This window comes from Xiphias gladius, chromosome 21 (assembly GCF_016859285.1).
Source record: "Xiphias gladius isolate SHS-SW01 ecotype Sanya breed wild chromosome 21, ASM1685928v1, whole genome shotgun sequence".
Lineage (NCBI taxonomy): Eukaryota > Metazoa > Chordata > Actinopteri > Istiophoriformes > Xiphiidae > Xiphias > Xiphias gladius.
In genome coordinates, this window is record NC_053420.1 from 28,774,024 (window position 1) to 28,790,087 (window position 16,064).

Here is a 16,064-nt window from a genome sequence, read left to right on the forward strand (position 1 = left end):
AAAACATTCTGTAGAGTTGAGGGGACCTGCAGAGTTGGGCGTAAATTCTCTGTGGGTTTGTTAGTACAAATGACCCCATTCACACTACACATACTTATTTGATCTATTGTTCATATAAAAATATTGCTTAGTGCAGCTATAAAGTTTGAGACACAGTTTTCAAAAGTGATATGCTGCTTTCCCATATTAGCTTGTCACTCAAGTTTGGCAGTGGAGGAACAGCGACCGAACGGCAAGTCAATTCTACAGTGTAATTTAGAATTGGGTTGAGTCCAAATAAATCTGAACGAATTACATGTTAATTGAAAAATCACATATGTGGTGTCAGAGGTGGAACAATAGCAGACGTGTGGAGAGATGAAATGGTATCTTAGTCAAGGACATAGATCATTAATAAGAGTATAAGCGTATAACCAGAGTTTATAGAGCATGACCAGTATGGCAGTAAACATCTGGGACACCTGGCTTGAAACGTAGCTTTATTTTAAAGGTTGATTTTTTTTAATTTTTTTTTTCCTGTTGGGCTGTTGGCTTCGTTGTAATTATTGCTTACTGGCTGTAAGTGATGCTCCAGAAGCCAAACAGAGCATGCTGTATGGATGAGAAGACTGCAGCATGATGCACCGCACAAGGAGTGTCAAGACTCCAGTTTGGTCTCTTAGCAACAGTACACAGCAGGATATTGCTCCCCATCACTCCCTATACAAGAATATAAAAAAGCAAACTCATTTTATACATGAACATGGATTCTTTGTACTGCTTGATTGTACCAACAATGAATTGCTGTGACTGTGATGAAAGGACATTCAGTCACAGCATTCATTCACATTTCATTACCAGCCTTAGATGGACGATTCACTTTACATGTGGCATGTGTCTTGAAAAATACAGCTAAATACTTAAAGGATCGCCTTATGTACTATATGTCACTATGCTCAAACAGGTCCCTGACCCTCTTTAAACCTCAAGGAATGCAGCCACTCCTCCGACACAGGATCGGTCTCTATCACTCAGTATGCATTTCTTCCACACAGCAACCGTTTCGGCATCGGCATGTCAGAGGTTACGTGCTACTGAATATCCTCGGCTGATGGTCCTGCTGGAGAGATGGTCAGAGTTGAAGGTTGGTGAGGCTGTAGATGACCCTGGCGGAGCAGAGAATTGCCAGCAGGCTGAAGCAGCAGGCGGAGGCCATGTAAGCCATCACACTGTTCACCAGCTGCACTACTGAATCAAGGCATATTGCCGGCAGCACCGGCAGGAGATACAGAATTACATTTTAAATGGGTGATCAGGATAATTTCTATGCCGTTAAAGGCCAAACAGCTTATTCGTTTTACTATATAATGCTGAAGTGAATAATTTAATGATTAAAAAATTAACATTTTTTTTGTTCCTCAAATGATTAAAATTAAAAATACAGGCCTGTTTTACTTGCCATTTTGTTCAATTTATTTAATTGGACATTGAAGGATGTGGCGGATGGTGTGGTTGGGATGATAATTTTGTTTTGGTTTCCCCTAACCAATCAGTAGCGAGGAATGTCCTGCTGGCGTCATTTTCAGGGAAGGTGCACTAGCTGTTGCTAGGAACAGTGAACATTTTTCTCTACTGTAGAAGAAATGACTGATATAACATTTGTTTCTTTTTTATACAAGTTGACTTACAACACCCTATATAGCTGCAATGATCTCATTCACATATGTCACGATGAATCTTTGTGGCCATTCTTCTGTCACTATTTTCCATTGATAGATAGTTAACTAGCTATTTTTGCATTTTAAATCCTGCCTAGAGGTTAGACTGCCAAAACTAAAACTTGAAAACAAATTGCAGCTCTGGGGCAGCTAACAGAGGTCTGGAACCAGGTTACTCTTTTTTTCACGGGTTTAAAGAACACTAAGAGTCTACAGCCATGCAAGCAGCTCTGTGAGGCTTTACTCTGTGGTGCTTTGAGCTAAATGCTAACATGCTCACAGTTATAATGCAAGCATGTTGATGTTTAGCAACCATAGTACTTACCATGTTCACTATCTTAGCTTAGTGTGTTAGCATGCTAGCATCTGCCAATTAGCACTAAACACAAAGTACAGGAATGTCACAAGTAAAAAACACAAGTATAGGAATGTCATTAGTTTTGTAGGTATTTGGGCGAAAAATTAAAAAAAAAAGTATTGCAGACCAAAAAAAAATTGTGGTGGTGTTGGAAGAAAATTTTGAGGATCAAAGTTACAATTCATCTTCTGGGAACCATGAGTGTCCGCACAAAATTTCATTGCAATTCATCCAATAGTTGTTATGATATTTCAGCCTGGACCAAATTGGTGAACCAGCTAACAGACTTTTTCATCCCTAGAGATATGCTGCTAGAATGGCTAAACATTTCATATGTAAAAAAACATCAAGCAGCTTTGCTGCCTGCCGGAGGTATACGTCATGGTCATGAAGATGCCCCAGACATTAGCAGGTTTTACTCCGTCTCCTCCAATCCCCAAATGTAGAACTGAAGTTACATACTCACAGCTGTGATATGTCAGTGTTCTATCACATACACTCTGTTTTTAAGAGCTTTTGGGCAGAAGTGACTGACACACTGTCTGACATACTGAACAGACTGCTGTTGGGCAAAGGCTGCACAGTAACAGAGCAAGAGTTCAACACATGGTAGCTGTTTAAGCCGTTTTGGCAGCCAAGAGTATGCGTTTGATGACTTTGATGCACAAAGATGCTTCCCAGAACAAACTGTTTGAGTAGAATTTTAAAATTGCTAAACAGTGAAAGAGCTGCTGTTGGGTTATTCAGGAACTTTAGTTAAAACTCCAAGGTGTTGAAGCCAGATCAGATATCTCCTGAACTGTCAGGCCTATAGATGCATGTATTTAGCAATAAATAAATCAATAAATTCAAATCAAAGGAATTTGTATTTTTAATGATGTTATGCCTGATGTTATTGCTATAGCTGACTGACACATTTGGATGGACTGGATTTGGTTTGCTGACATATTGGAATCAGCTTCATGTGTCATGTCATTATGGAATGCTTTTTTTTTCCTATAAATGATCAAAAGTCAGTATTTGAATAATTGATTCACATTCCAATCACCCACTCTTACTTTTGAGAGCAGGTAGGAATTTTCCAGTATTGCTATATCAAAACACATCCCTCTCTGGGAGGCTGGTGTGCAGCCTGCTGCATCTCTTTCATTTCCACCCTCAAACACTGAAATGTGGGGCAACCCAACAGAGGGTTCTTCCCCAGATAAAGTCAACCCCACTGTGCGGTCATTAGCATGAGGATTGGCCCAGACCACAGGAAAAGACGGGCTTGGTAAGCTTTGGGTCATCACTGTGACTGAGCAAACAAGGTTTTGGATTGGATGAGGTGAAAAAAACCTTAAAGAGGGAGGGATGAAAGATTAGCAAATAGTAAGAACAGATGAAGGAAATGTACTTCTCAGATAAAAAAATCTCATATGTAATTTGTGCTGTAGTTTCCATAATGGAATAATTTACATTTTAGGAAATCACTTTCTTTCCAGTTAGAGTTAGATGAGAAGACTGATACCGATGTCATGATAGGGGAGGGGATTGGCTTAGCATAAAGACCGGAACCAGGGGGAAACATCTAGCCTGGCTCTCCCTTAAGTTCATCAAGACTAAGGCTCTACACAGCCATGATAGTGGCTATTTGAGCCTGTACTTTGGCACATTGGTGCTTTGAGCTAAATGGTAACATCAGCATGTTAACATAATTTAAAAGAAAATGCTCTATGTGGATGCTAAAAAAGGTATAACGCCCAACCATGTTGAACACTTTATGGCCGATGTAGAATTAATGTCATAACACTAAACTAAAAGTAAGGTTCTGATATTTCATTAGGGGTCTTTTCTTTTCGTAATGCTATAATTGACATAAATGCATTATGTTGTACCTTTTCCTTTGAAAGACATTCCTTCAACTTCCATAATCTTAAAGGACCAGTGTGCAGGATTTTAGAGGCATCTACTGGAAAAAATTGAATATTTTAAATATGTTTTCATTAGTGTATTACCTCCTGAATCAAAGAATTATTCTGATTTCGTTAGATTGAGCCCATCATACGTACATAGGGAGTGGGTCTTCTTCCATGGAGCTCGCCATGTTGCACCGCCATGTTTCTACAGTAACCTAGAACAGACAAACCAAACACTGGCTCTAGAGAGGGCCTTTTGCATTTTTATGTTACATGAAGGCCACCGTAGCTTCTCCTACATGCTTGGAAAGGGAGGGGTATTCAGTTGGTTGCAATCTGCAACCTCACCACTAGAAGCCACTAAATCCTTCATACTGGCCCTTTAACCCTGCTTTATACAGGGTTAAATACAGGGTGTTTACTCCTCCCGGTACGTTTGCATGGAAATTACTATTGTTTAATGCTTAATGTATCCATAATGCCAAAGTGTTTGGTTAAAACTTACCAGTTATTTGAGTGATAGAGACACAGCAGTGTGAATGGCAGTACCGCAAGGACGCAGATTGTGTATCCTGTCAAAGCCACCATGAAAGTGACAGTTATCACACTGTCTGACAAACTCATGACAGCGGTGATGAACACCAGCAAAGCACCTCTGCCACAAACAGTCTCCATATGACTGCTGGAACAGGCAGACACGCTGTATACACACGAGGTAACACTGACACACATGCTGATGCACATCGGCCAAGTACAACATGGAAACACTGAGACTATTTGCTGCTCCAGCTTTTTAAAGTGCTAGGGACGACAGTCTTTCTCTCTCCTCCTCCAGTTCCTGTCTTCTCTGGGATGAACGGTGTAGTGAGGAGGCAGCTGAGGAAGAGGAGGGTGAGCAGGGTGTAGATGAAGGCCTCCCGGCCTCCCAGGTGTGTTGCTATTGGGGAGCAAGAACCTGAATGCAGAGTTTAAGATATGAAAGAGCATACAATCCTCATAATCTCTCCCAAACTCTTACTTCATAATTCCATTATTCATGTATAATGACTACTACCCAGCTTCTGTTCAAGTCAGTGCCAGTCAAAAGAGAAAGTTGATCTTGAGAAATTGTCCCTGTGCTTTGCTTTACCCACAACCTGAATTTATTTGTAATCTTAAAGCCACTATCTGTAAAATTGGAATTCTAACTTTGGCACCCTCCAGTGGTAGTAAAAAAAAAAGACACCGTAGCAGACAGCAATGCATGCCATACTTCCCATGGGCCCTTACCCAGGGACACTGATACCCCTTTCATACGGGAGATGTGTGTACAACACATATCTACTGAATGTACATTCAATTACTGTTGGATTCATTCATGCAAGACAGCTGTCAAAGGTTAATCTATGACTCGTGACTTATAACCGTTAACGTGCAGTGTAGTTCCATATACTTCACTGATAAACCATTGAATTACACATATTAACCAGAGAAAGTAAGAATTTTCAATCAGAGCTGAAAAGAATATGCACTTACTCAAATATCAGAAGATTAATTTACAGCAATTTTGATCATCAATTGATTATTTTGAGTCTTTTTTTTAGCCAGGCTAGCTGTGTAGCTTCCAATGCCAGTCTGTAAGTTGGTTTTGTTTTTTAGAAAAATGTTTCATCAACTATACAATGGATTTTCAGGAAATCTAGTAAAGACATTCATGTCAACCTGAGGATGAAAAGTAATAACTTGATTTAACGTGATTTGTTTAACTTTTCATCTGGCACCACCATCAGGTCAAAATTTCATTTTGTCCAGTACTTTGGTTTATGACCAAATTCTCATAAAACTATGACAACCTCATCAGCCTCAGCTTTACTTTGTGTTTAGTGCTAATTAGAACACGTTAGCATGCTAATAATGGTGAACATGGTGGACATTGTACCTGCTAAACATTGGTATTGTATTACAATTTATATTGTTACAGTGGGTTTATAAGGGTTTCTGTTTTTGTTTTTGTTTTACTGAACACAGCTGCCTGTTACAGCTGAAAACAACACTTGTTGTGAGTGTAAACCAGAACAGTAAAGTTGTGGGCTGAACAATTAACCAATGAGCTGAAACTCACTATAAAGCTCCATTAAGCTGAGGGGAGCTGCAGATTTAGGTGATAATACTCTGTAGATTTATCACTATGAGCGATCCCTCTCACATTGTTACTTTGTTTTCACACTGTCATTTGATACATTGTTATCATAGAAATATCAATTATGTCTGTTTTAAGCAAAATGCCAAATATTTGCAGGTTCTGGGGAGGGTAAATTAAATTATGTTAGGTTTATGTTTATCTCTGGAGTATGTCAACTTTGGCTTTGGGAAACTGCGAACACTTGCATTTGTAACAGTTTTGGATATTTTAGAAAAGCGAAAGTGAAAGAAAGTAAACAAGTGACAGAACCAATTAGGTAGAAAGCTTTACTAAGTGACTTACCCCAGGCAGCCTCCCAGGCTGGTCATCATGGAATTAACAGAGAATGCTCTGCGGTTTTCCTCCTCCCTGGGGAACAGGTCTGACAGCAGGGCCAACAATGGAGTGAGGCAGGCCTGAGGAGCCAACACAAGGCTTAGCTGATGCCAAATCACAGCCACAGTGATAATTATATTAATCTGTTTATAGGCCTTGAAAATATATTTTCGTTATCACCTTATTACTGTGATTGATTAGATAGCACATTGTTGGCTAATGGTGTCGGACAGAAGTGTATGCTTGTTGATTGCTAAGGTGAGGTAGCTGAAGAGGACTGTTTGGACTATTAAGTGGCTCAGGCAGCATGCTTGTTAGCATACTAAATAGCTTAGCATCCCAGTTAGCTTAACATGGTGTTTTTTGTTTTTGTTTTTTTGATGGCTCAAGCAGCATTCTGGTCAATTTAACATGCTGTTTGCATGCTAGATAGCATGGCAGCTGAGGATGGTTGTTGGATTGTTGCTTGGTGGCTTGAGCAGCATGCTGCTGGGGATGGAAGTTACCTTAACATGTTGGTAGCTGACTATTGTCAGCTAGAGGGATGTAGCTGGATAGTAGCTAGTAATTTTGTAGACAAAAATAAATATAAATTGCTATCGAGGGTTGTATTGAGTGTTTGGGTGCAGGTAAAGAAGGGGGTGGTTCTGGAACACTGGAACACACTGTTGAACCCTCTCTGTGTTGTGAGCCCAACTCGACCAAACACCAGTTATTTAGAGGGTGGCTTTGATGACCCTGTATTCTTGACCTATGGTCACCGATATACTTGCATTTTACCATAGTGTATATTAGGCATAGCTGATGGATGGGCCTGCAACAATGCCAGTGTCATTGTTCACATACTTGTTTGAGTGCTTTGTATGTAAAGGAGGATTAAAAGTATATCCAGGGGGCAGATTAGGGCCTAATCAGCCCTGGAGGAAACAGAATATCTTGTGAACCTCCGCTTTTGCACAATGTAAACAGAAACCATAGGGATACTTGTGGAGGTTACAACATTGTTGATGCTAAGATCACAGCAGCAGCATCATCTTAGATGGTATGTCAGATGTATAAGGTCTTCTCTTCAAAACTTTCCACCACTGTTGTGGTGATACAAAACTGCTGCTGACCTTATTTTCTGACATGACCCCCACCGGTCATGTGGTAAATGTGATGAGTTAAAAGCAAGTACAATATATCAGTGGCTACTCTACTTCATATTGAAACCAAACCCTTTTCTGTGGTAAAGTCAGCACAGAGAAACGCGTTTGCAGACTGGAGCAGCTCTGGTGAGCGAGTGGAGCTGTGTGTCGAAGGTATATCTGAGCCTTAAGGCAGCAGATGTTGCTGAAGTTGCAATAAACATCAGAATCCTGTACGCTGAAATGGCAAAATAACCACAATCTTGAACAAGTTAATTTGTTGATCCAAGACAAACTGAGCAAGAGAGAGCAGGAGAGTAAGAGGTAGAGAGAGAAGCCATCGCTAACTGCTAAGCTAAAGTAATTAGCAGATCTGAATAGTGCATGAACAACGGTGAAATTAGTGAGAACGTCGCTAAAAGAAGTAGAGAGCTATGAGTGCTTGAGCAGAACTAGTGCAAGTTTAAATGTACAGCGGGTAATTAGCTGCTGTAATGAAAAAAAATTGCTGAATTAGCTGGGTAGAGGCAGAGCAGTAAAAAATGCTACTAGCAACACAGACACACTGGCAATCGGAAATGAGACAATACGTTTACCGCAGCATGTCAGTACGTGAATGGCCACTCACTAGTGTTACTTAAAAGAAATTTTACTCAAGTACAAGTAAAATTACTTGCGTAAATTTTCTCTGATAAATCCGTAAAAATCTACTCTGTGTAAATGTTACTGCATTACATTTTTAAAAGGACGAAGGGGAGGTGTAAAAAATGTTATATGGTGATAATCATATATGATAAAACTAGTAAATAACATTTTATGCTACCTGGCGTATATGCATTGGTATTTTTCCCAGGAGAAAAAGGCATCGAAAGCAACCAATAAATTTTAGTCAGGCACTTTGCAGCCTGTGCATACAACTAATAATTACAAAAATACACTCAGGTGGCAGTTTATTAGGTACACCTAACTAAAACTAATGCAGTCTAATACAACAGTCCTGCAATAAATCGTCCGTTCATGAAGGTTATAAAATTCAGCTTTTATTAAAATTGTTTTAGAGAGTTGTTGATTTAACTGGATCATCATTTTGGAGGATGTAGTGCGATGTGTGGTGCTGTTGAGCTGTACTGCATTATACAGAGAGATGTTTCTGTTATCAAGCCTACCTTCATTGGTATAAGTGGGTCCATAGACTTTATGTAGCAGTATTTTTGTGTTGAATTTTGTGTTATTCTTAATTTTGACACCAAGATTTTCATTTTTACTGCAAATGTATATTGGTTCCAAATATCGGTTATTGGTCTCCTTGATTACTAATAATCGGAATCGGCCCTGAAAAAAAAACACATCAGTCAACCCCTAATATATATAAGGCCACTCTATGTTGCCAAGTATCTGCTCTTTGCCTGGGTGAGGAAAGGATTCAAGAATGCAATAGGAAAGTGCAATAGGTCAGAGAAGGGTGTGGAAAGTATGTGATATAACTAGTAACTATTTGTAAGACTAGTAGAGCTAGATTATTAGGGCTGATGGCTGGATTCAGATGAGCCAATTTGGCCTAAGCAGATACAGTGTAGATACTGAGTGACTGTCACATTGGTCACAGTTCAACAAAAGTTTCAGCCTTACTTTAAACTCTTGAAAAATAGCACATACAGATGTTTTTCCCCCCACAACTTTAACTCTTACATTGTTGCTTAAGCTCCTTTGCTCTGCTAAGGAGGTTATGTTTTGACACTTGTCTGTTTGTTGGTTTGTTTGTTTATTTGTAAGCAGGATTACGCAAAAAGTACTGAACCAATTTTTGTAAATGGACTGCACTCATATAGTACTTTTCTAGTCTTATCAACCGCTCAAAGTGCTTTACACTACTGCCACATTCACCCATTCACACAGCGTTTTTTTTTTCTATACATACAGCGCTTTTTACATACACATACACACACACACACTCAAACACACTGGTGATACATCAGGGGCAATTTGGGGTTCAGTATCTTTGCCAAGGACACTTCGACATTGTGCACTGGAGGAACCGGGGATCGAACCAACGACCTTCCGATTAGTCGATGCCCCAATCCACCTCCTGAGGCACGGTCGCCTCAATTTGTGCCAAACTTGATGTAGGGATGGGGCATGGGCCAGGAAAGAACCTATTAAATTTTGGGGCTGAAGCGGTTACAGGGGCATAGCCAGGCATTTTTCTTTATAACTTTCCTTAACATTGAAAGATTGCCTTCTTTGACATTTTTGTGAATTTCTCAGTTTTTCTATTATAAGGTCAAGAAAGACATGTGTAGGATTGTTTGGCCTTGGTGGAGGTATGCACTCTACTGAATGCTGTTTTAGTTTCAGTCATGAAATTATTATGTTACAGAGAAAACATTTTCTGATTGATTTCTCATGTTGATGTGGGACATACAATATGGGAATATTTTATACCATAATCTAATTGTGTTATGTTCACGCTCATAGTGTAGGATGGTAGGAATGAACCTTAAAGTTTCACAGGTTTCCAGATGGTGACAGTTTCACAGTGAACTGTCTAATTCATTGTGAACTACTAAACTGATAAGTAAATTGGTATATGTCTTAGTGAACTCAAGGTTTTCTAAAGTGTTTCTCTTCTTTTGAGTATACTCAGTAACCCTTTTCAGAATTCCAAATGAAGGTTTCATAATACCTTCCTAACAGCCAACACATACAGCATTTATTAAGGGCCTACTGTAATGCATTGTTCACTGCAAGGTTCTTGATTCAATAGATGGTGAATGTCTCTTAAACAGTTCTCTGGATTTTGTTCAGAATCTATTGACAGTGCAGTACCATGGTTGCTGAGCATTGATCGTTTTTCTTAGTAAATCTTTTACACACATTGGAGCACATTTGTTGTGCTTCGTGTTATCTGTGCTGCTGAGAAACCACTTTGTTGAAATTCCTTTGTTTTACATTCTCTAATATTTATACTTTTATGAAGTAAGGCAAATTCTTCAGCCCTTATTTTTGTTGTATTTAAAATTTATTGATGTTTAAAGTGCTACACCAGCGCCACTGTAATGTATTGAATTTGCCATAACACACCTCATTATATGCCTGGTGTGTGACTGCAAACCATGTCTTTGATCCAGACAGCAATTCATTCGCATCTTTATTGACTGATTTACCTTGGGTACAATTTAAGGTGTAAATGTGTGCAATCGTAGAAGCTAACTCACGTTTCAGGAGAAATCTATCAGACAGACCATCGCAGATTGCAGGGCAGTGTACGGCCAGTATGCTTGCTGTGGGGACATCAGCACAGCCAGGTGCCAGGCCTGTAGCATGATTTGCAGGCCCAGCAAAACTCCTAGGCTCAGCATCCAAATAAAGAGGTGTCGTCGACCAAAACAGCCTTGCCACGAATCACTACTTTAGCCAATTATCGGTGTAAAGATCAAGCCCAGAACCGGACTCACTCCTGGCAGAAAGACGGAGCCTATTAATTTTATTACATTTGTTCTGAAAACAGAAGTGAGAACTGATTAGCTTGTTAGTAAGTGAAACTGGTATATTTCTGTCATGTGAGACATTTCATTTTCTCTAAAAACACTTTTTCTGTAGTACAACGTGGCCATCTACCCATCCTTTACAGCCATTTACCCTTTTCAGGATTATCAGAGACTGAAGCCAAGTTGCCATCAGGTAACTGACTGAGTAAGTACATGAGATCAATTGACCGTTTGCTAAACCCCTTCCCCAAACAGTGATGGTCCTGTTGTCATAGCTTAGCAACCATAACTAAGCACAGCAGTCCTGTTAAGCTTTGGATGTCTAAAAGAAGTAAAAGAAGCTATAGTAAAAGTGATTCATGTTATAACTAAGAGTTTTGAGGGTTGTGTGAATTTTTTTTATTGTCTCTCCAAAATCAAAAAATACAAAAGCTCAAGTTTAAGGAGTGGATTAAAAAAATATGTTCTATGCTCTGATGAAACCTGCTAACACTAGCATGCCTGGCTAGCTTGTTACTTGGTTACAGAGGCAACTTAGCACAATTTCCAAGACAAAGAGTTAGCATATAATAATGTGAGGTTGTAGGTTATTTAAGAAAATGCTCTGCTCCGAACTGACACATCAACTGCCTTGAAGTGGGTGTAACATTGATCCTGGATGCTACTATATCAGAGGTTAGGGTAACATTAAAAGCTCTGCAATATGTTGGATCTGAAGCTCACCCAAGGTGGCAAACTAATTGGTTAGTCCTCATTCTCATATCCTTTTCTCACATCAAAATGAAACATACTGTTTAAAAATACTGGCATTAATACAGAAAGCTAAACTTTGTGCTGCTTGGGTCCCAGTATCATCTGTTCATTCAATCTGGGGCCTGTTCAGTGAAGCAAATTCCACATATCCAGGATATCTTTTTGTTATCTGCCTTCAACAAGCCTGGCTTTCGCAATCGCGCTAAGCGGTCACACGACGGTGGTTATCAACTCCGTAAGTCACCTAGGTTTTCCTGAGCGTGTTCACATAAAAAGGAGCGGGTTCTGCAGCATATGACCGATCGCAAACTCGGACAAGTCTACTGGCAGGAGAGCGGAATATTTTACAAACCAAGAGCAAACTATAATATTGGTCAAATACGAAGAAGTTAAACCCATAATCCAGGCTAAAAGCAACAGTTGCAACTGCCGAAATTATTCACACAGCTGGCAAAAAAAATTGCCAACTGTGTGATGGTGTAAATTAGCAGGCTTATAATATCACTGCCCCATCATTAGGCCACAAGTAGATCTGACCATAATTATATTATTATTGTAGGTTTACTTTCATATCTTATAAGTACAACAAGTACAAGGCTTTTAGTGATTCAATCAGTCTCTGTTGTATGATAATGTTGTTATACAAAGGCACAATGAATGGCTCTGACATTGTTTGCAGCCAACAGGAAAAAAAAAATGAAATGAAGAAGACAGGAGGGGGCCCCCCCACTCTTGCCATACTCAGAGATCCTCTCACAATCAGTGCACTGACCTCAAATGGATCTTCTACGAATGGTGATGCCATTTTCTAAGAGATTTGGTAGGTGAGTAGGCCGCGCTTTTATATGCATTGATCTGTTATCTCGAACATAACCTGCTCCAAAGCAGGTTAGTTCTGCAGTATAAGTTACCACTGCGTTGTAACCCAGTAAGAAGGGCTCCACTGTCGTAACCCTGAAAACCCGGGGTTAAACCTGAAGTTACCTGGCTAACCCCAAATCCTGCTTCCTGGTACAGGTCTCTAGAAAACCAGAACTGAACTGATCGCGATCAATTAATAAATGTGTGTTTTCCTGTTCCTGTCTCAAAATCAGTAATCAAATAAACAAGAAAACCAAAACCAAACAACCAGTCTTTTGAAACTGAACACTAAGTTACATTTTTAGGTAATTTTAAAGCATTTGGAAAAATTCTTAGGAAAAAAATAGCTAGTAATGTCTGATAACCGACTATCTATATACTAGCTTGTTATGACCGAGAGCAGGTGCATTATAGGACTTGCAAAAATAGCATTTCCTGCAATTAAAACAGAGTGGAAGGTTAACTTAATTTAAACCCCGTGGTGCAGTCTTTTTGTTGTCCTCACCTAAGTGTTTTTAAGCATGAAAGTTCAGAGTTATCCTTATATGCTTAATCTGCACGTGATTTGACATGCTCACATTCTACAGCAGCATATGCTGGCCATAAACTTCATTAGTAATTTACTACTTATTAGATCATTATTAACATAAACTGTCAACTTTTGATGAATAATTTAGATTTGTGACACACGGACGCCTTCATCACATCCAATGGAACCCCAGTAGTGGTCCTCCTAACTTTCGTCAGTGCTGGAGGGGGATTGTGTCAGAGTGTGGGTATGGGTGTTATTCTAGGAGGGAAGTCCTCTGGGAATAAGAAGATATTGTAAGTGTCAAATCTTCACATACTAACATCACACATAAGCTACATATAAGGAAAAACTCTTTCCCTTCCTAAAAGAAAAGCGACTGTGTGTGAGGCTAATACTGCCACAGGTTATCTCTGTTGTTGATTTATTAGCACTCCAATTCTGGTGTAGCCTATAACTGGGGATACTTCTGGTCTAATAATGCCTATATGATTATTAAGCAGGCGACAGAACATCTATAAAAACTGGTGAACTGGACAGTAAAAGGTTCATATTTATCATAAACACGAATTCTTCTCAGAAATCATTCAAGTGTCTGTTTTCATGCTTAGCGTGCTCTTAGCGTGCAAGGTGCGGGCAGCGCTTGTTTTTTTGTACATGCGCATGGTGAAGAAGTCTGAAATTCCGAAAACAGAAAAACAGGAATAAGACTTGTATTTTTGTTTTGTTGTTAGGTTGTTTTGATGAAAACAAGGAAACAGTCATTTTCCTTTTGTGACACCTACCTAAAATAAAAAATTCTGACCCTTTTTTTTTGTTTTCCAGATTAGCTGCACTATATTACTGATGCATATTTAAGACCATTGTACATTTCACATCTCATACAATAAAAAGTCATTTGGAGATGGATTTTTTTAACCAATTCACAGAGTAAATGTTAGTTGGCGAAAATCTGCCAGCTACACTTCAGAACTTCGAATTCAGTGGGTGCGGACTAAAAAAAGAGAAGCCCGCTTTTATCTGCTTCTGTTTGAAGTCAAGGACCTACTGAGTCACCTTGAAGTTCAAGTGGTAAAACTGCTGCTTCTGGTGCACCAATTTAATCACAAGTGTGGCACATGTCTAGCAAAGAGGTCTGCTGGATTTAAAACTCTTTTGCATACCTAGGCAGTCATGGACAGACAGGCCTTTAACTAAATGGAAAACAGACTATATTAACTGTATATAGCTTTTTTCCAAAGAACCAGGAGAAATCAGGGTTCAGTACCTTGCTTAGTGGGTGACCTGCTTCACATCCCTCTCAGTACAAATACAACTGACTTCTATGTCTTTTCAGTGGTGACTCTTGCCCGTTAACCTCACGGTCCCCCAGTGCGTGCGGTGCTTCCACTTACCGAGCACCACGGTCGTGCACCGTTCCGCCATGCCGGCGCGCAGCAGCAGAGATGGGACGTAGACAGTTCCTGCAGCCAACGCACACCCCCAGCCCAAATGATAAATTGCTCACCAATAACACCTTCCACACCAGGCCTTGCAGTGAATTTTCCGCCTGCATTTAGGTTTATTCACTTGCCGATTGGGTTTGCAGCTGTGTTTGGCTGTAATAATATTTTTGCTGTGCATGATATATAGTCCTAATATGAAGTAAGTGGTATATTTCAACACAGCTGTTATAAAGGCTTCCCTGAGGCGGTTTGGCTGATTGCCGGTTTTTGAAACATTTCCATGTCATGATGTCTTCAGACGAAGAAAACTTTGTTCATTTTTCTTCTTAATGTCCCCCTTGGGTGTTATTCTCTTAGGATGAGCAACATATCCCGTCCGAGGCCAACTTGTGGACCTCCTCAGCCTGTGTGGTGTCTTCCAGCTTAGTTCACATAGAACAGCGTCGTTCTGGTCAGCTGTAGGAACCAAGATCAGACCGGGAGCCGAGTCAGAACCGGGTCCAACTTGTAGCATCGGTATGCATCAGTATGTCTAATATCTGAGCAGACCCGCATGTATCCGAGCATATTAAGTATCAGCTCTGATCATGTAGTATGTCATTATCACCACTGGTATAAAAAAATCTTGCTATTAAATGATGATTATTTTTTAGAAAATACTTCTACTCTGTCCATCACCCAGTGGGGTAGGAATGTTGTATTGTTGGGTGAAAATAGGACATTCTACTCCATTTCTATAATCTAATCTTTACATGTCTTTCTTCGGTCATTTTTGGTGCCTACTTGTTAATTGGTGGAGCTGTAGTGTGTAGTTCTCTCCTAGTTGGAGTCTTTTTGGATTGGGTCTAATTACATTTGGGTCTATCCGGTCTGCCTGTGCTCAGGTGTCCTTGGGTCTCTACTTTTTAAAAATTAATTCATGCACTTTGTGCAGTTTCAGGTACATGGGTACTGCTACTACTGTACTTGTTGATTTTCACCAGGCAGCATAAACTAGCTGGAAAAGGTTATTATTATTGAGCGTTAAGCAATAATCTACTCAGTTGCTTCACTTGCCTCATAAAAGCCCTTTGGTTTGGCCTCAAGGAACTAAAGGGGTTCGAAACATCAGCAGCAGCTTACCCAGTTGAATCACAACTTCCTTCTCAAGCTCAGCAGCGTGCGGCGGTGTGTGTGTGCGTGCGCGTGTGTGTCCATTCCAGACAATCCCTATCAGGAAACCATGACGACAGACCACACTTGCCAGCAGGTGAGGAGATTCTGGCTCATGGGGAACAGAGGCCGGGGAGTAAATGATCGGATTTCCAATCATGCCCTCTGTGGAACCTGTAGGCGGACCTGCCGTCTCATTCTGGCTCGTCAGTCATCCTGTGACAGTTTGCGGGTTCGGTTACATGATGTGTTCATTTCA

General features: G+C 40.0%; 1 protein-coding gene across 1 annotated transcript; it reads right to left on the reverse strand.

Moving 5' to 3' along the window:
* Positions 1 to 1,111: 1,111 nt before the first annotated feature.
* Positions 1,112 to 14,763, reverse strand: LOC120807299 (solute carrier family 45 member 3). Its single transcript, XM_040159085.1, is given in 9 exon segments — positions 1,112 to 1,256; positions 3,115 to 3,393; positions 4,459 to 4,635; positions 4,728 to 4,908; positions 6,230 to 6,234; positions 6,418 to 6,530; positions 10,793 to 11,034; positions 14,603 to 14,681; positions 14,683 to 14,763. Coding segments are annotated over 9 exon segments (1,302 nt in total).
* Positions 14,764 to 16,064: the final 1,301 nt, after the last annotated feature.